The sequence below is a fragment of the Culex quinquefasciatus genome, chromosome 2 (genome assembly GCF_015732765.1).
Source record: "Culex quinquefasciatus strain JHB chromosome 2, VPISU_Cqui_1.0_pri_paternal, whole genome shotgun sequence".
NCBI lineage: Eukaryota > Metazoa > Arthropoda > Insecta > Diptera > Culicidae > Culex > Culex quinquefasciatus.
The window spans coordinates 168,288,671-168,312,268 of record NC_051862.1 but is presented as its reverse complement, the minus strand read 5'-3'; the positions used below and the strand labels follow the sequence as shown (position 1 = coordinate 168,312,268).

General features: G+C 40.5%; 3 protein-coding genes across 3 annotated transcripts; 1 reads left to right on the top strand and 2 right to left on the bottom strand.

Annotated features, from left to right (window-relative positions):
- The first annotated feature begins 4,311 nt into the window (after positions 1-4,311).
- On the top strand, positions 4,312-5,045 carry LOC6036366 (proteasome maturation protein). Its single transcript, XM_001846372.2, has 3 exons — positions 4,312-4,443; positions 4,508-4,639; positions 4,698-5,045. Exons 1-3 carry the CDS (start codon positions 4,441-4,443, stop codon positions 4,959-4,961), a joined length of 399 nt encoding a protein of 132 aa, XP_001846424.1. The 5' UTR covers positions 4,312-4,440; the 3' UTR covers positions 4,962-5,045.
- Positions 5,046-8,912: 3,867 nt separating this feature from the next.
- Positions 8,913-9,723, bottom strand: LOC6036367 (2-oxo-4-hydroxy-4-carboxy-5-ureidoimidazoline decarboxylase). Its single transcript, XM_038257705.1, has 3 exons — positions 9,667-9,723; positions 9,273-9,611; positions 8,913-9,202 (listed from the first exon to the last, which is right to left on the bottom strand). Coding segments are annotated over exons 1-3 (525 nt in total). The 5' UTR covers positions 9,669-9,723; the 3' UTR covers positions 8,913-9,018.
- An 8,453-nt stretch (positions 9,724-18,176) lies between these two features.
- LOC6036368 (2-oxo-4-hydroxy-4-carboxy-5-ureidoimidazoline decarboxylase) lies at positions 18,177-19,083 on the bottom strand. Its single transcript, XM_038254851.1, has 4 exons — positions 19,043-19,083; positions 18,918-18,972; positions 18,515-18,853; positions 18,177-18,444 (listed from the first exon to the last, which is right to left on the bottom strand). Coding segments are annotated over exons 2-4 (525 nt in total). The 5' UTR covers positions 18,920-18,972; positions 19,043-19,083; the 3' UTR covers positions 18,177-18,260.
- Positions 19,084-23,598: the final 4,515 nt, after the last annotated feature.

The window sequence follows — 23,598 nt, the reverse complement described above, 5'->3', positions numbered from 1 at the left end:
GTAAGAGTTGGGGCAATATGGGTATCAAACTTTATGGTTTTTGCTACTGGACATGAAATTTGACATTTTGGCAGTAGTGGCCACAATCCGGAGTGGCCGGAAGCCCCGCGGATGTTCCGATGGGGGGACATTTGCCGGACCGTAAGAGTTGGGGCAATATGGGTATCAAACTTAATGGTTTTTGATACCGGACATGAAAATTGACATTTCGGCAGTAGTGACCACAATCCGGAGTGGCCGGAGGCCCCGGGGATGTTCCGATAAGGGGACATTTGCGGAACCATAAGAGTTGGGGCAACATGGGTATCAAACTTTAGGGATTTTGATACTGGACATGAAATTTGACATTTTGGCAGTAGTGGCCACCACCTGGAGTGTCCGGAGGCCCCGGGGATGTTCCGATGGGGGGACATTTGCCGGACCGTAAGAGTTGGGGCAATATGGGTATCAAACTTTAGGGATTTTGATACCGGACATGAAATTTGACATTTTGGCAGTAGTGGCCACAATCCGGAGTGGCCGGAGGTCCCGCGGATGTTCCGATGGGGGGACATTTGCCGGACCGTAAGAGTTGGGGCAATATGGGTATCAAACTTTATGGTTTTTGATACTGGGCATGAAATTTTACATTTCAGCAGTTGTGGCCACAATCCGGAGTGGCCGGAGGCCCCGCGGATGTTCCGATGGGGGGACATTTGCTGGACCGTAAGAGTTGGGGCAATATGGGTATCAAACTTTATGGTTTTTGATACCGGACATGAAATTTGACATTTTGGCAGTAGTGGCCACAATCCGGAGTGGCCGGAGGCCCCGCGGATGTTCCGATGAGGGGACATTTGCCGGACCGTAAGAGTTATGGCAATATGGGTATAAAACTTAATGATTTTTGATACTGGACATAAAAAGTTGCATTTGGCCATTATCTGAAATTAAACAGTTAAAATGCTAATGCTAAGCAGTTAAAATATATTGCAGGAAGTAATAAATAGACTACTGCGATGCACATTTTTTTGTGCCACTGTGAAAATCTGTTTCTGGAAATTTAGAATAACTATCTCGTAATCATTAAGAGCCCTGTAAAGGGTAGTTTTTAATGTCTGCTGTTCAAATTTCCTTTACTGCCGCCGATTGCTTGCAACAGCCTTGCAAAAACATTCCCGCATCTTGGTAACTTTCGAGTGGTGAAGGAAAGTAAATTGATTTCACTTCGATTTCTATTTCAGCTCCACTTGCAATTTCCGTCCCCTTAGTTCGATAGGACGGTTATTATAAGAAGGGAATTTGGACCGGACATTCTAATCGAAAATTTCAACAATCATCTTGCAAAGTTCTTTGTCATACTGGTCATGTGTAACATAACCACCTGCACCTTTTTCTGAGCACAATTACCCTTTGAACGACCGTAGAGTATCTAAAATAGATTTTTATTTATTTTTTTTTAAATCAGCTTTGCGACCCTATTTCATATTTTGTCCCGGGAATTCCCAAAATTGAAAAAAACACAAATTTTGGTCTGGAAATTCAGATTTGGCTGTGGAAACAGATGAATAGTTCAATGCTTATCAATCGATAAAAGTTTGAAAACATTGAATTTAGTATTCAGCATTAAATTGATTTATTAAAAAATGTTATTATTTTAGTTTAAAGATCCACAACATGATAAGCGCTTCAAAAGTTTTGTTTAAAATTTTTATTTAAAAGAACTGGGTATTATATTTACGTTTATTTATGATATTAAATTTGAAAATAAATTATATTTTACTACTTTCCATCAAACACCGGCATCTGAGACAAATCAGGAAAATGTTACGAGTTAAGACAGCTGATTAAGTCATTTTTTGCATAATGTTTTGATTTTTAATTGATTTCACAGAACAAAATAAAACAATTAGTACAACCGATTTCCAAATTTATTGCTCTAAAGCGTACTGTACCTATTTGGATTGAAGTCCAGATTTTCCAGAGTTGGTGACTCAAAGATTGTTTGTTAAATATTGTTTATATAGAAGTTGAAATTTTAAAAATACCTAAATTTTTACATTGACTGTTATCAGTTTATTTGCAGTTGTTTCTTTGTTTTTCTGACATTTCCATAGATATTTTTAAGCTTTTCTAGTCATATCAAATAAAAAATAAACAAAAGAAATCTAGAGATTTTTTTAAAGGTTTTATAAGCTATTGTGTTTCAGATATTTATAGGACCTAATAAAAAAAATCTAATTTAATCCAAGGCACAAAAAGAACAAAACAAAATTTAATTTCTTTCGAGCTATCTAAAACTGTTGACTTTTTTATGAAGTGTAAGTTATCATCAATTAATAGTTTTGAGTTATTTCTATGATTTTAAGCTTGAAGATGTAACAAACATAACGAAAATACAGATTTTATGACTGTTTCAAAAATTTCCCGGGATTTCGGGAATTTCCGGGATTCAAAAAAGTATTTTTCCCGTTTCCAGGAAAATTTGCACTACACGTCAACCCCACCGCGGTAGCAAATTTCTGGAGTTTTTTTTTGAAAAGGTCCGATAACCCAAATTTTCATTTTTTTGCTTTTTGGGTGTTTTTTAATACCCCTGACTCTAGGTGGTTTCAAAAACACCCAAAAAGCAAAAACTAGAAAATTTGATTTATTGGATATTTCAAAAAAAAGGGAATTTTCTCTCAGTTCTTCGGGATTTCACTTTGCTACTCGCACTCGGTATTCAGTCTGTTTGCTACCGAATCAACCCAGTCAACTCAATCGGAATTCTGAAATGGAATTCAATCCGAATCGTTTACGTATTCCGTTTCAAACGCAACAACAATAATTGAGTTGACTGGTGGTTGGTGCCTTCCTCTCATTTATAGTGTGATTCCAACCCCCCCAAAGTGTCCTCATGGTTGATGTATCTCCCCTAACGTGTTCGCAGCACCTAAGAGGTCCTAATAAAAATAAGTGATGAGTAAAAATGACACCGCCTTTGAAGAAAATGGCATCCCTCCACACGGCTTTTTCATGGCGATCAACCCGACCATTTGAGGTTATGTAAATTCAGACCATTTTTTAAACTGCTTGTAATTTTAGATAGGTAAGTCAGATCTTGCAAATTCTTAATCCACAAGAAAGGTAATTTCAGAACCTTTCTAAAAATATATAATATGGCAGGTTTTCATGAAAAAAAAAACACCCTTTTTTGCAAATTGTGAAATTTATATGTATCAGTTTTTTAAGCATAACTTTTGATGTGCTTTACTAAATTTTATACATTTTAATAGGGACTTATTGAATCGAATGAGGCCAATACGGGCAAAATCGGCTTAGCCAGTGACGAGATATTCCAGTGACATTGTTTTGGTACACACAGACATTTGCTCAGCTGGTGATTCTGAGTCGATATGTACAAATGAACTAAAAAGTTCATTTTTCGGTGAGGAAGGCAAAAAGTGATCAGAAATCGTTTTTAATCGTATTTTCAACCGTTGTACATAAAAATTGGCATAGGACTTTAGGAACCTATTTTATCAAATCTGAGCAAATTGCCACTAAATTCATTCAGGTTAAGGATCCGTTTCTAACTATGTTCAATTTGATGTTTTTCACCATTTAAATGAATTATTTTTCAATACTTTTGATGAAAACGTGCATGCTCACCTCTGTAAAGCTATTCATAACTCGAGTTCAGTTTAAATCGCATTTTAAACTCGATGGAATTATGTACTGTTCCGCTAACTCCGGCCGAAATTACGGCTAAAAACTATTGTCCGTTTCTCTCGGAGGTACACGCCGCGCGGCATTTCTGAGTGTGCCGCAGACACTGTTGCCAGCGATTTTCTGCACTTTTGATGCAATAAAAAACATTACCGGCAACAATGACGTGCAATTCGAAGAAGAAGGTCAACAAAAACAAAACGTACAGTATGGGATTTGACAGCGCGCATTTGCCGAAAGTGCGGCGCGTCGTTTAGAGGCTGGTATGCCGCGTGTCCTTTTCGGGAATACGCGCAATAAGTTTCGCATTTTCCCTAGTTGACGGTTTAGGTGCAAGTTCACGACATCACACACAGGTGGCGTTCGTTTGGATGGAGTCTTTGCTATTTGTTGACAAACGCTTGAAGTAGTGGTGTGCGTGAGAATAAAGTTGGATTTTTTCACCAACTTTATTCTCACTCACACAGTCACACATTCCGAGGCGACATATAGATGGAGCTGGCATCGCGAGTCCAAAAGTGCACGGCTAAACTGGATGGGGTATTGTATGGGTTAAAAATCTATAACAAAAAATGGTTATATGAGTTGAACTGAACAATTCGTACTCAGAAAATCCATGATTTTTGGTTAGGGTGTACGGACAAGCGTTTGCTGTCATTCTGCACACAAATTCCTAAAACAGCAACATCATTGTTCAACGCTGAAATTAAATTTGTTTTAAGCGAAATTCAAGCTTGCTACTGCATTAAAATGGTACGTATTCAATAGTTTGAATGCTTCACAACATGGATTAACATTAAATTTACTAACATTCCAGGAAACCTCCGTCAAAGTGACTCCCCAGATGCCGAGCAGCTTCAAGGAGTTTGCCGGCCACGTCGAGCCCCGGGACGAGAACTGTGCCGCTCAGCTTCGTTTCGGCCACCCCCTGAAGCAGTCGGAACTGAATGTAAGTACCATCAGCTTACCCAATAGAATCAAGTCTAATTCACTATCTTCTCGTTCAGTACGATCAGCACCGCCAGAACCTGAACCTGCAGATGCTCCGGAACCGGGAAGGGCTGGCCGCCCCCCTCAAGCTTACCATGGAGCTCAAGTCGGTCTCGAAGGTGGGCCATCTGCCGTTCCTGCCGTCGACGAACGTGGCCCGGGATGTGCTTACGGGGCGCGATGAGCTGATCGATTACACCGACATCTTCAACCTGGCGGAGAACTCGGAAATCATGGCCCAGCCCCATGCCGTCATGGAGAAGAATTTGGGTATTTTGTAAGGGGTTTGTAAGTGGATGTTAAGTTATGCGGTTGGAGGATATTTCGTATGCTTTGAATAAACATTTCTCGAGAATAAAACTGGATTCAACCATTCATTATTTATTTTCGAAAATAAAAACGAGGTTATTGGATTGATACCTATCGATATGACATTAACGACCCCCGGGTCTTTTGTGGTCTCTATCGCAAGTTTCTGCTCGAACCTAGGAGTCCGAAGGCTTGAATGGGGAGAGCACACAAACCTCTTTCTACTCCAAGGACCCTCCCACCCCAGTGTTTGAACTGACGACCTTCGGATTGCGAGTCCAACCGCCGCCACCGATTCCACCGGAGTAGGCTTGGTTTGGTGTATTGTTTGTACTTATGGCATGGAGACGACTCCTACACCTGGAATGACTTAACGGCCTAACAACCAAGGCCGGGACCGACATTTTTCTTTCTCATCCGATGGAAGGTTGCAGCAGATGGGGTTTTTCATGATACCTAGTTTTAAAAAGATTGCAAAAAAAAAATTGCAATGCATTCATGAATTTAAAATAGAAAATGGATTTGTCTAAGAAATTAAAATGCAAAAAGGGAGAACTGATAATTACCATAAGTTAGCCTAACATCAATATAAAATTTCATTATTTCGATGATTGGATAATTTTAAAAAATAGCAATTGGTCAATAACAAATAAAAGGCATTGGATATAACCTGAAAATAACTACAGTCTAGGCTCGATTATCCAAAGAATTCTCAAAAATATCACATGTGATAAATGTATCACGAAAAAATCATTGTTATTTTATGGAGCATTCAGTTCTACGGCAACAACGTTATCTAAAATGGCGGAAAATTTAAAACGGGGAATTTTTGATCATATTTCTCTATGGCTCATTAGTGTATAATAACAAAAACGATTTTCCAGCTCAGCAATTTTTCAGTTCCTTTTGAGGTCCTAAACAACTCCCCAAAGTTTGAGAAAGATCGAAATCGGCCGATTTCGTAGAGAATTCCTTTGATGTTACTACATAAATTTAATCCATTTACTGTTACATGCACTTATCAGTTGTTTCCAGATTATATCCCATGCCTTTTACTACTTTTTCCGTTTTAGTTCAGTTTCAGTTCAGTTTCAGTTCAGGTTCAGTTCAGTTTCAAATTTTGTATGCTCAGAAAAGATTTTTTTTGGCTTTTATAAATTTTATTCCAAGTTTTTTGTAATTTTTAAATAATAAAATATAAACATTTATTTTTAGCACATTTAGAAAAAAAATATTACAGTTATTTAACTAAAAATATTTTGATTTTCTAGAGTTTACTCATTTTTTGAATTGTGGTCCCAAAATACCCAAATGGTTCGCATTCTTGATTATAAAAAAAATCAATACAGTCACCACCACCCACAAATTCGGAACACTTTTGTGATGATTTGTCAATAGCATGCCAAATGCATCTTTTCTGGCGATCCTACTATTTTTAGGACCTTAATCGGACATTCTCTTTCTTTTTAACTAGTAAAAGTAGTACTTCTTCAACAAAAAAACTGTATTTCACGACGATTTTATTCCGAGCAGCAAAACACTGCCTCAAAATTGCCAGTTCCATAATTGTGGGATGTTATTGTGCCTCCCACAATTGTGAAACACCTGAATTCAACTGATATTTTCACAAAAAAAGTTATCAGAACATGTACAAAACTAAGCTTGCTTTTCATTGGTTTTAGTGCGTAAAGTCATTATCTTGTAGAAAACATTTACTCCTGGAGAGAACCAAAGTTTGTTTATATCTGAAAGAAAAAGTGTTCCGAATTTGTGGATTTTAAGGGGTCCATGTTTTTCTTTGAAAATTGGATATAAAACGTGAAAATTTACAGTCGGTCAACACATCAATCGAAAGATCACAAGGAAAGCTATACCATGAAGGTTAAAGCTAGTTATTATGTAAAATTATTGATTTGTTATGATTTTTTGAACATTGACGGATTGTAAACTGTTTCGAATATGAGGGATGACTGTACAGTCTGTACATGTTTTTATTTCCACCAAAAAGATATTTTTTGCCTTTTAAATTGTCTACAATTTATAAGGGGGAGACAAAAACGCAATGTTCATATTTACCTTAATGAATTAATGGAAACTATTGAGAATACAACTCACTACGTTGTTTTTCATTTTCATATACAATACAGTAGTTGTTCGATAACTAGGCGTTGTTTAACTGGGCTGCTTTTTAACTGGGCGCTCGATAACTGGGCCGTAGCCCAGTTAAAAAGCAGACAAACGCCAAAAAACCAAAACAAACCAAAATGACCGAGGGGTTAATGGATGCAAAAATAATATTCAATAAATAAAAAATCTTTTTTCAAACTTTTGTTTAATTTCAAGTTACAATTTAAGAAATATGTAATGTAAGCATTGTACATAAATTTGAGTAACTCTTATTTTTATATTTCATCTGGAAAATATTATGCATCGGTGGTCCCCTCGTTATTTTTTGTTCAGCCCAGTTAACGAGCAACATTCAGTGACTGGGCTACGTTCTCAGCCCAGTTACCGAACAACTACTGTATATCAGGTCTGCCCAACGTCCGGCCCGCGGGCCGGATCCGGCCCGTGAAGCTATTTCATCCGGCCCGCGACGGCTTTTTAAAAAATGTTCTATGACCGGCCCTGTTCATGGACTGTTCATGAAATATTCAATAAATAAACTGAGTGTTTAAATTAAAAAATAAGCATGAGATTAAATATTCACGCAAGCAAAAATTTAACGAGAAAAATTTTGGTTTTTATTTGTTTTTTTTTTGCTATAAAATGTTACTAATTCAACGTATTATTTGGATTTTGCCTTTGTATTTTCAAAGATTTTTGTTTCAAAATCTAACATTCTTCATGTTTGATATTAATTCTTATCATTTCTATATTGATGACTTCAGAATTAATCAATTAACTGAAAAATGGCTTAAAAAAATAAAATTATCCATTTCGTGAGAATGTGAAATAAAACTGAAGTTTTTCTTTTTTTAGGAACTTGATTAAAATTGATTTTAAAATTCAAATATCGTTTTTTTCAGAACATCTTTTCAGTGATAAACTCGTGTTTGAAAAAAAAAGCCGAAGAAAAAATAGCTGCAAATATTTTTAAAATATTGAAATGTTAAAATAAGTCAATAAATCTGGGAGCATAAAATATATGACACGTTCTTCAGTATATTTTTCATAAACTTCGATAGTTTAAAGAAGTTCAATGAACTAAACATGAAAACTACTCAATATATATTTTTCTACACGTTTTAAAATTTGTTTGTTTAAAATCTTTTAAAATGTTTTATAAAATATATTTCAATAAAGGTGAACAACAACGCAAAAACTTTTTTGTTTCATTACGCTTGATCCAAATTATTTGGATCCAAATTTCGTTTAGATAGTTTTTGTCAAGCCTCATTGATTTCTTTTATACATGGTTGTGTTGGCAATCAAGCTTTCAAAAAAAAACTTGCAACGACCAGTTACATTTGAATGTTTTTGCATTTTTTTTTACTAATTTTTAAATTAATTATATCAAGGTATTGAATAACAATCTACAAAACCAATAACAATAAATGAAAAAAAAAAAAAAAAACTAAATGAAAATAAAAGAAATGAACACATTTTTCAATGTTTTGATTCTTATTTTCAACACTAGTTTATTCATTTGATTACATGAAAAGAACCTATAAGAATAATTTTATGAAAAAAATGTTTACTTTTTCAATTTTTTATCAAACATTGGTTCCGGCCCGTCACTGCTTCAGAAAAATCAGATCTGGCCCGCAGGGCCAAAAGGTTGGGCACCCCTGCAATATATGTTATCATATTAAAACAGGTTAGACAATTTCAGTTTTCTGTTATTTTTGTGAACAAATGTGTTAACTCAAATTTATATGATTCAAGAATTTTACTTTTAAATAAATAAAGTTATCTTGATGTATGCTCCTTGTTTTTTTTTTAAACCAATTTATTTCATAAACCAACTTATTGAATTAAAAGATCATTCAGTCAATTAAAATAAACGCATCACTCTCGTTAACCGACTCACAACTGATTCACCAGCTGCAGAATCCGCAACCGGCAAATCTTCTTCACCTCGTTGATACCCGTTTCCAGTTCTTGCTCGGGCCGGTTGTTGACCCGCTCGGTGATCCCCCGCAGGATGGCCTCGAACTTGGACGCCTCGCGCACACAAACCACAAACGGAAACCCGAACTTTAGCTTGTACCTGCGAGGAAAGAGATAAGTTACGGAAGGTGAGCAACGCTGGGTCGACCCCCTATCAAGATCAGTCGTACTCTTCGTTCAACGCCGTGATTTGCCGCTTATCCTCCGGGGTAAGCTTGTCCAAACCAACGCTTGACTGCTCGTAACTCGATTCTTCTGTGAGTTGCTGAACGTCCAGCAGTCTGCCCGCAAGATCCGGGTGAAGTCGCAGAATTCGTAGCTTGTTTTCCGTGCTCAGCCGGTGCAGATAATTTTCAAAGGTCACGATCATCGCCTCGAAGCTTTTGAAGGGCAACATGGCCGAGCAGAAGATCGCAGCCTCCGGCCAGCACTCGACGACATTCTCGAACGTTTTGTGGAACTCGGACACCGGCAGGGCGTTCAGCTGCTCCAGGGTTAGCTTGGTACGCCTGGGGACAAGGTTTGTAACGTTATTCGAGGCATTGAACACCAAAGTACACGTACATTTCTTATGATTCCGTTTGACACTTTTTATTCTCTCTTTTTAATTCCAGGTAAAGTTCTCCAGACCCTTGTTCTCCACTCGACGTCCCGTCTTTGACTGACTTTCGTCTCTGGCTTTTGAGATGTCGAGCTGCCTGCATCTGCGAATAGGTCATTCCTTCGTTGCTTTATCAGTTGCAACCAACCTGGCACTGTTTGCCTGACGTACTTATTTTGCTCTCCGATCCGGACTCTGAAACGAGTGAGTAACAATTCCAGTTGATAGCAAAAAGTGAGATGAACCGAATATTGCTACTCTGTGCTTCTCACGTTTGCTGGAGAGTCAATGGTTCTGTCGTCGATCAGGACATTGCGTTCTAGCGACGACACCTCGTTAGGTCCAAAAGAGGTCCTCTGTACCTTATTTATGTCTTAAATAAAAAAAAGTCGTTGTTTCGAGTCGCTATCATCCTCAGTGCTGTTTTTAGCGCCGATCCTGCCCATTGGTGTTCATATTTAAGCACAGAGCAGAGATAGGAGATGCTGAATGGAGTTATCATTTTGCCAGTTGTGCGACGCACATGCAATGAACGAATTTCGTTGAATTATTTTGCCAAGTGATGTTACGTAATCTACCATGCGCCTTATTTAGTCCTATTATTGAATTTAAAAAGTGATGAATTTACTTGGGATAATTTACTAAGCCGAGTAATTTTATTCGATCAATCAATCAGTCAATCAGTTGTTGTCTGCATAAAATTAATTTATTTAATGTCCAATTTTCGAAAAAAGTGATAAAGCAAAAAAAGAAACTTGCAAATAGGCAAAATGCCGGATTTTGCAATACACTTAGGTTGTAAACATTCTAGTTCGATTAGGCCTTCTTTTGAAAATATAAATAAAATTTGACATACTTCAATAAAACATTTATAATCATCTAGAACAGATAAATTAGCTTGAATAACATACATGAAGAAATTCTCTCAGAAATCGGCTGATTCTATCAAATTTCAATTCTGGAGTTTTTTTTTGAAAAGGACCAATAAACCAAATTTCCAGTTTTTGCTTTTTGGGTGTTTTTAGAACCGCCTTGAGTCAGGGGTATTAAAAAACACCCAAAAATCAAAAACTGAAAATTTGGTTTATTGGTCCTTAAAAAAAAAAAACTCCAGAATTGCTGTATTTTTTAATGGATTCTAACTATGTTTTGGCCTTCATTACGGCGAGGGCATTGTGCAATCTTGGTTCGTTCCAACAAGTCTCCATATAATTTTGGTAGCTGTCATACAAAAGAGTTATAAAATTATGTATAATCCGTACCAAGGAATGGGATTATTTTGAATTCGGTTTGAAGTCTTCAGCAAATAAGTTGTAGCATTTTTCAGAAAAATTTTACACTTTTACAGAATTTACAATTTTTTAAATAAACTTTTTTTTGTCAAAAATTAAAATCCCGATTTATACAAATAAATATCAGTCTAAAATATCGAAAATGTACTTCATAATTGATTTTATTTTGTTGAAAATCAAATTTGCAATCGAAAAGTACTTCTTTTCAAATTGTTGAGATAATTGCGATACCACGTCTTTCAATTAATATTAATTTTAATAAGTGTAGGTAAGTAATTGCTTAAGTTTTTAAGTTATAACAGTTTTAATGAAAAAAGTTGATGTTTGCCCGATTTCCATTTTTTTTAAATCATACCGTGGAATCCTGTTCATAAATTCTCATTTCGTAATTTGTTGGTTTATTGATTACGAGCTTGAAATTTGGAAAAGGGTGCCCTATTTTAGTTGTTCTTTGTCTATTATATCCGAAACTAATCAAAAATATTCAAAAACAGTAACAAGGCTAAACAGCTGTCCCAATGTGTCCCGTATCAACCCAGATGACGGTACATTAAATTTGCCGAGGAATCCGTTAAAAAAATCAGACATAGACTCTTTGGTCCAGACACCGCCAAATCTAGTTTTCATATGATTTTTTCCAAATATTTTTATGAAAAGTTTGGTTTTTGTGAAAATCGTCAAAAATTGTAACTTTTTAGACCATTCTAACTCGAGATCGAGCCTAAATCGAATCGAGAGTCAATCCGAAATTCTCACTGAGTGGTTTCGGGTAAGTATCTAGTACTATTTTCCCTCATATACCTATTACCTATTCTCGTCAGTCACCTATCTTCCGGAATGTTTATTGCTCGATTGAAGCTCCAAAATTACTGTAAGGGCAATAAACTTACTCACTATCCATTTACTTGCCAACTCTTAACTTCAAATTTTAAGCCCAATTTTCAAAATGTTGAAGCAAAAAGTATCACAAAAGTCAAAGTAGTTATGTCACAGACATAACCGGAATGGCGTAGACTACGTAAAGTTTTGATATGCGGACACAGAGTTTTCCATATCTTAATTGTGAAGAATTAGCTAGATACTTGAAATACATTAACGGAATAAGATCGTGAATGGGAGATGGACCCCCCGACAAAACAGAACTTACACACTCTTGGGCCAGTAAACTCAATCGGACCGTGTTGTTGAAACGGAATTCGTATACGATTCGAATTGAATTCCGACTTTACTAGAAAGAGATTGCAAATGTAAACATACGTTGAATGTGTTGTTAAATCATTGACTAGACAATAGGGTGGGTACGGATTTCGAAAAGTTCTCAGATCAAGTTCTGGTGTGGTTCCCCTTGTTGGGCATACCCATAGGGACTCTCACGCCAAATTTCAGCTCATTTGGTTGAAAACTGGCTTGTCTCAAGCGGGTTCAAGTTTACATGGGAATTACAATGGGAAATTTTGGATTTTCATTCATTCGCTCCTACAGGCCTGGGGAAAACATGTAGAAACTTCTAGGATGGCCAGAAATGAGCGGAATCGTCTGGAGAACAATTTTCCCTAAGAGACCAGGTCGATTCGTCCAACCCCCATCGAGCTCAACGGCAATACATCCGGGGTTTTCGGAACCAACCGTTTTCCCCAGAAAAGCATCAAATTTTCCTTAGCATGCTATGAATGCTTGATGAACACCGCGACGCTACATGTCAAACAGCTACCACGTGATTGTAAAATTTTCAACATAACATTTTTTTTCTTATTTGGAGGTTTAGAATACAGCTAAATAGTATCAGGATCACCATAAATGATAATTTCAGTGTGCGTGGTTGTGTGGTGTGGTTTTCAGTGTGCGTGTGCGCCGGTGCGGTACTGTGTTCCGATTGATCCGCGTAATTTATTGTGAAAACCGCGGTTTTCCGGCACAGCGCGGCGAAAATTTCCGACGAAACACTCCGGAATCCGTGTTGGACCGGTTGCCGGCGAAGTCCAATCCCGCCGATCACGATATCGCGAAAAAATTTGTGAAACTGTTGGTCGATCTCGCGGACCAAAACAAAGAACAAAAGTGCTCCCCGCGTGGCCAGTGCAGCTCATCGTCGTCGTCGTCTTGCGTTCGTTTGCACTACAACAGTGAAAGTGGCCGTCGTCGTCGTCGTCTACGAGGCGTGTATTGTACCACAAGGAAGTGTGGAATAGAAGTGCACTGTGGGTCGGAGTGGAAAAAATTGTGAAAAAAAAAGAAATCGACAAAAGTGTTTTGCGAAAATTGAAAATCGAAATAAAAGAGAATTCAGTGCAGTTTTGAGTAACCACATCGCGCCTACGCCACCCGCCCCCTCCGTCCTCTCCGTTTTACGGCGTCTGTACCACGCTAGGGGCGGCCTAAAACAGCGGGGTGTGCGACTCCTTTACTCGTGAGCGGCTGTTCCCAGGTTAGGGCGGCTCCAAAAAGGTTAGTGACCCCCCTTCTTCGAGCGTCTGTTCCCAGGTTAGGGCGGCTCGAAGAAACTGGTGTCTAGCTCCATTGCCGAGGTAAGCGTCTGTTCTCCATGCTAGGGGCGGCTTACAGCGGATAGAGTTTAGACCCCCCTCGAGCGTCTGTTTCCCAGGTCAGGGGCGGCTCGAAACAGCGTCTGTTCCCAGGTTAGGGGCGGCTGATTAACAGTCTCAGTGCCAGGGTGGGACTCTAAACAGTCCTGGTACGACGGTCCTCCGGCGAGACAGGGGTTGGTGATGGCTACACGCACCCGCCGTAAAACCAAGTGCAGAGAGCTCCAGATGCGAGCCGATCCAATCGCCGACCCGATTTTCGGGGATCCAGGGATTGGAAACTCGACGTGGAACTGCAGGTCTCTCAATTTCGATGGGAGCGACCGCATTCTTCACAACGAATTGCGGGTCCGCGGTCTCGAAGTCGTGGCGCTGCAGGAGGTGTGCTGGACGGGAAGGACCACCGAGAACTCGGTGGGTATACTATGTATTGGAGCGGCGGCGACACACGAGCTGGGGACAGCTTTTATCGTGCTGGGCGACATGGCGAAGCGCGTGATTGGTTGGTGGCCAGTCAACGACAGAATGTGCCGGTTGAGAATCAAGGGCCGATTCTTCAACCTGAGCATCATCAACGTGCACAGCCCGCACATGGGAAGCGACGCCGATGACAAGGACGCTTTCTACGAGCTTCTTGACCGCGAGTACAGGAAGTGTCCAAAACACGATGTCAAGATTGTCATCGGCGACTTGAACGCTCAAGTTGGCCAGGAGGAGGAGTTCAGACCGGTTATTGGGAGGTTCAGCGCTCACCAGCAGACGAACGAGAACGGCCTACGACTCATCGATTTCGCTACCTCCCGAAACATGGCCATACGTAGTACCTTCTTCCAGCACACCCCTATACAAGTACACCTGGAGATCACCAAACAACACGGAGACGCAAATCGACCATGTTCTCATTGATGGTCGGCACTTCTCGGACATAATCGACGTCAGAACCTACCGTGGCGCGGACATCGACTCGGACCACTACCTGGTGGTGGCTAAGCTGCGCCAACGCCTGTCCGAGGTCAACAAGATCCGGTACCGTCGCCCGCAGCGGTATAACCTGGAGCGGCTCAAGGATCCTGAAGTCGCTACCCAGTACGCGCGGGAACTCGAAGCTGCGTTGCCTGACGAGGGCGAGCTCGCCGAAGCCCTCTGGAGGCCTGCTGGAGCCACATGGAAGCAGCCATCAACGCAGCGGCATCGAGCGCCATCGGGTACGTGGACCGAGTTCGACGGAACGGCTGGTTCGACGAGGAATGTCAGGCGATTTGGGACGAGAAGAAAGCAGCGCGGGACAGGTGGCTGCTGCACAACACCCGTGGGAACAAGGAGTCGTACAAACAGTTGCGAAGACAGCAAACCCATCTCTTTCGGGACAAGAAGCGCCGCCTGGAAGAGTTGGAGTGTCAGGACATGGAACAGCTGTATCGCTCCAACGAAACGCGTAAGTTCTACAAGAAACTCAGCCAATCCCGGACTGGCTTCATGCCGCGAGCCGAAATGTGCCGGGATAAGGACGGAGGCATCTTGACGGACGAGCGTGAGGTGATCGAAAGGTGGAAGCAGCACTTCGACGAGCACCTGAACGGCCCAGAGGCGGAGTACCAGGACGACGGGAGAAACGACGTCAGTGGAGTGGTGGACGGCGAGGACGAGCCAGCACCCACGATGAGGGAAGTTAAGGATGCCATCAAGAAGCTGAAGAACAACAAAGCAGCGGGTAAGGATGGTATCGGTGCTGAACTCATCAAGATGGGCCCGGACAAGCTGGCGGCCTGTCTACACCGGCTGATAGTCAAGGTCTGGGACACAGAACAGCTACCGGAGGAGTGGAAAGAGGGAGTAATATGCCCGATCTACAAGAAGGGGGACAAGTTGGAATGTGAGAACTATCGAGCCATCACTATTCTCAACGCGGCCTACAAAGTGCTGTCTCAGATCATCTTCTGTCGTCTGTCGGAGCGAGCAAAGGATTTCGTTGGGACGTACCAAGCCGGTTTTGTGGAGGGGAAATCGACGACGGACCAAATCTTTTTGCTACGCCAAATCCTCCAAAAGTGTCGCGAGTACCAGATCCCGACGCACCACCTGTTCATCGATTTCAAAGCCGCGTACGACTCGGTCGATCGCGATGAGCTATGGAAGATCATGTACGAGAACGGCTTTCCCGGGAAGCTGATCAGACTGGTGAAATCGACGATGGACGGGGCGCGGTGCAGCGTGAAAATTTCGGGAGCGATGTCCGACCCGATCGAATCGCGCAAGGGACTGCGACAAGGCGACGGTATCTCCGGCCTCTGTTTCAACATTGGGCTTGAAGGTGTTATGAGGCGGGCGGGCTTCAACATGCGGGGCACGATCATCAACCGGTCCAGCCAGTTCATCTGCTATGCCGACGACATGGACATTGTCGGCAGAACGTTCGAGGATGTGGCCAGGCGGTACACCGAATTGAAGCGGGAAGCGGATAAGGTTGGATTGAAGGTGAATGTTGCGAAGACGAAATATGCTGGCAGGAGGAACCGAGTCCCTTAGGGCTCGCATAGGACCGAGTGTGGTGATCGACGGGGACGAGTTCGAGGTCGTGGAGGAGTTTGTGTACCTCGGATCGTTGGTTACGTCGGACAACAACTGCAGCAGAGAAATTCGGAGGCGCATCATCACCGGTAGTCGTGCCTACTATGGACTCCACAAGACCCTACGGTCTGGTCATCTTTCCCGGCGTACAAAGTGTACCATGTACGAAACGCTGATACGACCGGTCGTTCTCTACGGGCATGAGACGTGGACGATGCTCGAGGAGGACTTACAAGCGCTTGAAGTTTTCGAACGACGAGTGCTCAGGACGATCTTTGGCGGCGTGCGTGTGAACACTGTATGGAGGAGAAGGATGAACCACGAGCTGGCGCAACTCTACGGCAAGCCAAGTATTCGGAAGGTCGCCAAGGCTGGCCGAATCCGGTGGGCCGGACACGTCGCAAGAATGCCGGACGCGCTGGATGCGCGCCAACCGAACCAGACTATCAATCCGGTGAAGTTGGTGTTTAATTCGGAGCCGGTTGGAACGCGGCGGAGGGGGGCGCAACGTGCGAGGTGGTTAGACCAAGTGGAGGAAGATCTGAGAAATGTGGGAGTTCCGAGTCGGAATTGGAGAGTAGCAGCCCAAGACCGAGTTCAGTGGCAGCGCATCTGGAGACAGCTCATGACCCGGAGGTTGTACGAGCAGTAAAAGTAAAGTAAGTAAGAGAAAAAATAGGTACACGGAAAAAAAATTTGCAAATTTTTTAATCAACTTTTTTTCACAAAAACTCAATTTCACAAAATACGTATTTTTTGATTATCGAGATTTTTTGATATGTTTTAGGGGACAAAAATCCGCAACTTTTGAGCCATAGAGAAACATAATCAAAAAATCTGCTGCCGAGTTATGAATTTTTGAAAAATAGTGTTTTTGGAAAAAATCAAAATTTTATGCAAAAACAAATTTGACGTTAGTTTTTAATGCAAAATTGAATTTGCAATCGAAAAATACCGAACAGATTTTATGATAAAGTGCTCCGTTTTCAAGATATAGCCACCAAAAGTTTGATTTTAGCGAAATATTTGCAGTTTTTCGATTTTTAAAATAGTGACCATGAGTGACCATTTCTGAAAATATTTTTTTGAAGAGTCCAGAAAATTTGCTATAAAATTGTCTCCTCGGGTTGCTGAGATACAGCCGCTTTAAGAAAACTAAACACGAAAATTGAAGTTTTCTAAGTCTCACCCAAACAACTCACCATTTTCTAATGTCGATATCTCAGCAACTAATGGTCCGATTTTCAATGTAAAAAATTTAAACATTCGTGAAATTTTCCAATCTTTTCGAAAAAAATATTTTGAAAAAAATTAAATCAAGACTAGCGTTTTACATGGACGTAATATTCAATGTTTGGCCCAAAAATGCATATGGGACATTTATACGATCAGGGGCAGGATAGTAGTGATTCTAGATTGTAGATAATAAATTAAGAACTACAGATAAATTGTATACAGAACATAATAAGTAAATTAGTTTAGTTTCATTAAATGAAATTAAATTTAAAAAAGGGTTATCTAAGCCCGATCTCACGAACACTAGCTTACCATTTGTTTTGCTGGCGGGTACAAATTTTAACCTTAAAACCCTTCGTCTACGTACACGCAATACATGCGCACGTAGATAACTCTATACATGTGTGAAGTTACTATCCTAGGCTGAGATGATGACTACTTATCAATAGATGAATAATTTAAAGTTGGGAACAGAGTTTGCTCTACTGAAGGAAAAATGTTTCAAAATAACCTTCGAAATAGCTGTAATAAGGTTATGAAACAATATGAAACATTATAAAATAAAATCAAAACAAGAAAAGTCGTGAAACGAAAACTTTTACAGTCACAAAAGATTTTATAAAACTAGGCTCAAGAAAGTTAAGAAATTTGGAAAAAATATTCGACTTTTTTGTAAACAAACTGCTATAAATAACAAAGTAGAAAAAGAAAAATTAAGTTCTTTTAAATCTTAACTTTTATTGTTAATTTATACTTAACATTAATTGAATTTTATATTAATTTTCTAGTAAACGAGCTAAATTATGTTTTTTCATCTTTCTGAATTTAAACATATTTTTTTTAGATCTACCAGCATTCAATCTTATTTCATTCTTTTAATCATATTTTGTGTTTCACCGATTACATCACATATTATATCTAATCATGTTCCACCAGCTCGAGAATTCTGAGTCGGCAAATCTTTTTCGCCTCACCGATTCCGGTCTCCAGCTCCTGCTCTGGAAGGTTGTGAATTCTTGTTGTGATCCCGTTCAAAATGGCCTCAAACCGGGACGCTTCTCTGGCACAAATAACAAACGGAAACCCAAACTTGTCCTGGTATCTACAATCGAAATCAGAACAAAAATGAATTTTAAGGTAATGAGTTCAAAACAATGTTTCGGAGCGCTTACTTCCGGTTCAGAGTCGTCAGCTTATCCCGGTCCTCGGCCATCAACTTGTCCAAGCCGGCACAGGCATGCTCGTAGGTGGATTCTTCCGTTAACTGATGACTGTCCAGCAACTTTCCGGCCAAATCGGGAAATGAGCGCAGGACGCGAGTTTTGGTCTCAACGTTCAGTTGCTGGAGATAGTCGTCAAAGGTCGAGATCACGGCGTCAACACTAGCGAATGGTAACTTTTTGGAACAAGCTACGGCTGCCTCCGGATGACACTCTACCACATTTCCAAACGTTGTGTGAAATTCCTTTGCCGAAAGGGAATTCAGCAGTTCCAAGGTCAATTTTGAGAACCTGTTTTGTGTTGTGGAAAATTGATCGTTAGTTTTGTAATGATACCTTTGTTCAACAACCACACATTTTAACTGTTTCAGAGTAGTAGACTCGTGACTGCAGATAAAAGAAGTAATTATCTGAAAACACAAGTATTGTTTCTCGTTTCAGATAATGTCTTTTCACTTAATCCAAAATATCTTGTCTCACTTCTGCTTTGTTTGTCGAGTGCTCGTCAACTGAAATTCGGGTCGCTTTTGTCTGGTCAAAATATAGGAATGTCCTTTTTGTTTAAAATATTTTGACACATTTTCTGATTTTCTGAGTCTTTACAAGAAATATCAGTGGTCAATTAAACATTACGCGAGACGTGTCTTGGAATAAAAATCTTTGTTCCAATATTAGACAGATTTAAAATATTAATCTAAAAGACGAGCCTAGATCGGTGGTAACGTTGCACGCATTTTGGACAAGCTTGACCTGGGAAGGGTTATCTTGTTTGATTGCTGAACCGCCAGTAACCAGTTGGCATTGCCCATTTCTGTACGGGCAATGTTTTCAAGCATTGTCCATGAATGACAAGAGTTTTTTTGTTTACTGAATTTACTGATTAACAGGTGACTTAAGGAGTTACACTTTTTTTATATTTAAAATTGATAATTAAATGCATTATACAAACATTATTACGATTTTGATTGAGTATCCTTAGAAACAAACCTCGCAAACAAAGTAATAAAAAATATAAACACTCCTCCGTGTACGCACGAGTGCAAGCAGCAGTCAAGTGCTCAGTGCTCCATCGTTTTTTCGAAAATTTTCGCCGTAATTTACCGTGATTAGCCGCGAGTTTGCTCCAACAGCATGCCAAGGGCCGGCCGTGGCCGTGGCAGTTCGAGTGCGGCCTCGAAAAACCCGCGAAGTTCGTCTACCGGCCGTGTGCAAAAAGGTAAACAAACCAACGCCGCGTCGACCGCCATCGCGCCGGGAGTGTGAGCGCCAAAGGATTCGACCCCAAGTTACTACACGCTAATTACCGCGTCCAGGATCGCAGCCCTATTAGGCTCCGTTCAGCTACTTCCGGCAATCCGTCGACCGATGGCGCTTCAACATCCGCCAACATTCCCACCAGTAACAAGTTCGCGAGGCTGAGTGACGAGGAAAGCAGCTACAACAACACCGACGGTAGCTCTACCGACGACGACGACGACGATGGTCGTGCACGGAAAAAAGTGCCGACGCCAAAAAAAGTAATTACTCCAAAGGAACGACGACCACCACCAATTTTTGTTTTGACACGCTGGCGGACGATGTTGACGAGCAGCTGGAAGGCCTCGTGTACTGCCTCAAAATAGGTAAAGCGTCAGTGCAAGTGTTCACATTTGACCAAAAGAACTTCGACCTGGTTGTGGAGAAAAGCTTAAAAACTTCAAATTCTACATTTGACCCCGCGCAGAAGACCGCTGTAAAGATTGTCTTGCAGGGGTACCAAGACCGCCCGACCTCCGTCCTCAAGGAGCACCTCTCGGGTGCCGGAATAACGCCGCGAGACATAAAGTCTCTCGCGGAAGACAACAGTCACAGGTACACACACACTGTACCTGTTGTACTTCGACCGCGGCACCGTCAAGATTCAAGACCTGCGGCGGACTAAGGCGTTGGACGGTTTTTGGTAAACTGGCGGTTTTACTCCAAAATCCGACGGACGCAGCGCAATGTCACCGTTGCCAGAAATTCGGCCACGGCTCGCGGAACTGCAACCTCCAGCCCCGCTGCGTGAAGTGCGGTGAGTCACACCTCTCGGAGGTGTGCGCACTGCCACGAAAGGCGGACTTGGGGGAAAACGCAGAACAAACCAAGCCGCGCGTAAAGTGCGCGAACTGCGGCGGTAACCATACCGGTAATTACCGCAGATGCGTTGCGCGCAAGTCCTACCTCGAGGAGCAGGAAAAGAGGAAGAAGAAAGCAGCAGCGTCCCACCCTCCTCAACGAAGTACGAGTGCAGCCGTTCCTGCAGCTGGCCAGCGTACGGTTCCAGCGGACAACCCAGCGATCCCTCCTGGCTGGGGGCGATCGTTTGCCAGCGTGGTCGCGGCCGGCATGCAACCCAGCAAGAAGTCACCGGGAAGATCTCTTTACCCTGCCGGAGTTCTTTGCTCTCGCGGGAGATGATGACGCGGTTTGAGCTACCACAAGAGCAATTTCTAGCCCTCGGGAATTAATGATTACACATCTATAAAGGATAAAAAACTGTGATCTAGTTTTAAGCTTTCTCTATTTCTATCCCCTTTTCCTAGCAAGTTTAGTAAGTTTTTTTTTTTAAATTTTTCTTACTCTTGGTAACACCTTTATTTACAAGCAATAACTGTTCCAAAATGGATTATGATGTAACACACAGCTGAAAGGAACTCCAAAACTCTGTTTTGTACTTCAAAAGAACTTATTGTATCTTGATTATTCACCAATAAAACCGAATTTGAATTTGAAAAATATAAACACCACATACTTAAACAAAAACCGAAACGAAACGAAACTATTGGCACTACGCTCCCCGGGGCATGGCCTTCCTCTAACGTGGGATTTCTGCTCCAGCGCCTCTGACGAGACAGGAGAAACCGGGACCGACGTTTTACTTCACCATCCGATAGAAGCTCAGTGGATAAGGCGGGAATCGAACCCGCGTCTCATAGCATCATCGGGATCGGCAGCCGAAGCCGCTACCCCTGCGCCACGAGACCCAAAAACCATTCCCCTTTAATTAAGCTTTGATTATAAACCTACTTTAAAATAACTGGAAACATTCAGAATGGGAGCTAGAGTAAACTACTGAGAGTGTAAATCCGCATTGACGTTGATAAGGGTTTTTGATTGCATTTTTCATTCGATTGATTTTGTTTTGCCCAAAAATATGTTTACAATAATCCGCTATAAATATGACTGACCAGGGTGTGATGAATCTAGACTAGGGACCTATAAAGGCCTATATATATAACCTATTTATAGGCTCTCTAATCTAGACTTAATCGACCCTCCAAAATCCGAATATTGCGGTGCACGCTTGACCAACCCCAACTCTTAAGGGCTTCGATCTAAAAATTCACCAAAAATATTATTTGTTTGCAACCAATTTTTGATCATTAATCATTTAAAAAAGAGCAAAAAAAAAATTCGAAACTTTGCAAGTTCAATTTGTTTTAGGTGACTTCCCGAGCATGGGTAAATAGCAAGGGAAATGTGTAATAATATCTTACTCTGGTATAAATCTGGAGCAACACGAGAAAAGGGCGGATAAGGATTTTGACAGCTGGAACTAATTTGCAAATTCCGAGCCAACAGGTATTTTTCTCATAAAACTCGATGTGTTAAACAAAAGCTGGCTTTCCCAGCTATCTTCTAACGCTGCGGGTTTTGCTAAAAAGTTACCTGTTGTCTCGGAATTTGCACAATAGTTCTAGCTGCCAAAATGCTTATGCACCCTTTTCAAATGTTGCTCCAGAAATACCAAATTTTGTTATTCCTGGACCCTTTAAAATTTGTCTCAAGGATTATGCAAGAGCAAAATTTGGTATCATACCAATTTAAGGTATTGTTTTGATTTTGCAAAATTGCAGAATTTGTCAATGGTCAGAGACCACATTTTGGTATTCCTCTGAAACTATGGGAAAATTATGACCAAATTTGACAAAATAATTAATTTCGAGCTAAAATGATGTCTCAAAGCGAATGCTTTTATTGAAAACCGAAAATTTCAAACTTGATTTCAAAACATTTTTGATATACCCCCTAAAGAAATGACTTGATATTGTGGAAAATTTTCTAAGTCTGGATACCACATTTTGGAATTATTTTGGTATTAAAGAGTTTTATCAAATTCCTCTGAAAATATGGTAAATTTTTTACCAATTTTGACAAAATAATTAATTTTGCACTAGAAACCCAAATTTGTTAAAGCTGATTTAATTTTTTTTATAAAGCCACCAAGATTTTTTTTAAATCGAAATTTCCCTGAGTCGGGATAACCATTTATTTTGAAAAACTATAGTCAATCGACAGATTATTGAATTTTGGTGAATTTCAATGCAATTTCATTTTAATAACATTTATTTTTCAATCTTGTTATTTTTCAGAAGCTTCAAGAACTTCAAGCACAAGCCGTTCATCAATGACAAATGTATTCGATGTGGTGAAGAATATCACTAAAAACAAAATGGAATCATCAGGTGAGTAGATTTGGCTGTTGCATTTTTTTCACTAACTGCAACTGCTGCACTAAAAGATGACATGAAAATACCAAATTTCGGAATTACTTGTGCAAATATCAGCGACCAAAATGTGCCCTTGGTTGCCCAGTAATAGATGGTAAAATACCATGAAATCATACCAAAATCATGTATGTGGAAGGCCACAGGAATACCAAAATATGGTTTTCAAGGGCGCGGTAATACATAAATACAAAACCATGGCAATACCAAGTTTTGGTATTCAAGCAATATTAAAAATCCAGAAGACCTCAACTTGGTATTAAAATGGTTTTATTTTGAGGTATTATTTTACCCTTGGAATAACATGGTTTGGTATTGTTGTGCCCTTCCACATACAAGACTTTGGTATGATTTCATAGTATTTTACCATCTATTACTGGGCAACCAAGGGCACATTTTGGTCCCTGTTATTTGCCCAAGTGATACCAAAATTTGGTATTACCGTGTTAATTACCCTTGCTCGGGGTTTTTTTTTATTCATAACTTATTTTTATTAGGTCCTTTTAG

Bases quoted from the DNA above. Each gene is read 5' to 3' on its own strand.
- LOC6036368 (XM_038254851.1), bottom strand. The intron at 18,445-18,514 runs GTAAGCGCTCCG...TTTCGATTGTAG, and splicing joins CTGACGACTCTGAACCGGAA to ATACCAGGACAAGTTTGGGT.
- LOC6036366 (XM_001846372.2), top strand. The intron at 4,640-4,697 runs GTAAGTACCATC...CTTCTCGTTCAG, and splicing joins TGAAGCAGTCGGAACTGAAT to TACGATCAGCACCGCCAGAA.
- LOC6036367 (XM_038257705.1), bottom strand. The intron at 9,203-9,272 runs GTACGACTGATC...CTTTCCTCGCAG, and splicing joins ATCACGGCGTTGAACGAAGA to GTACAAGCTAAAGTTCGGGT.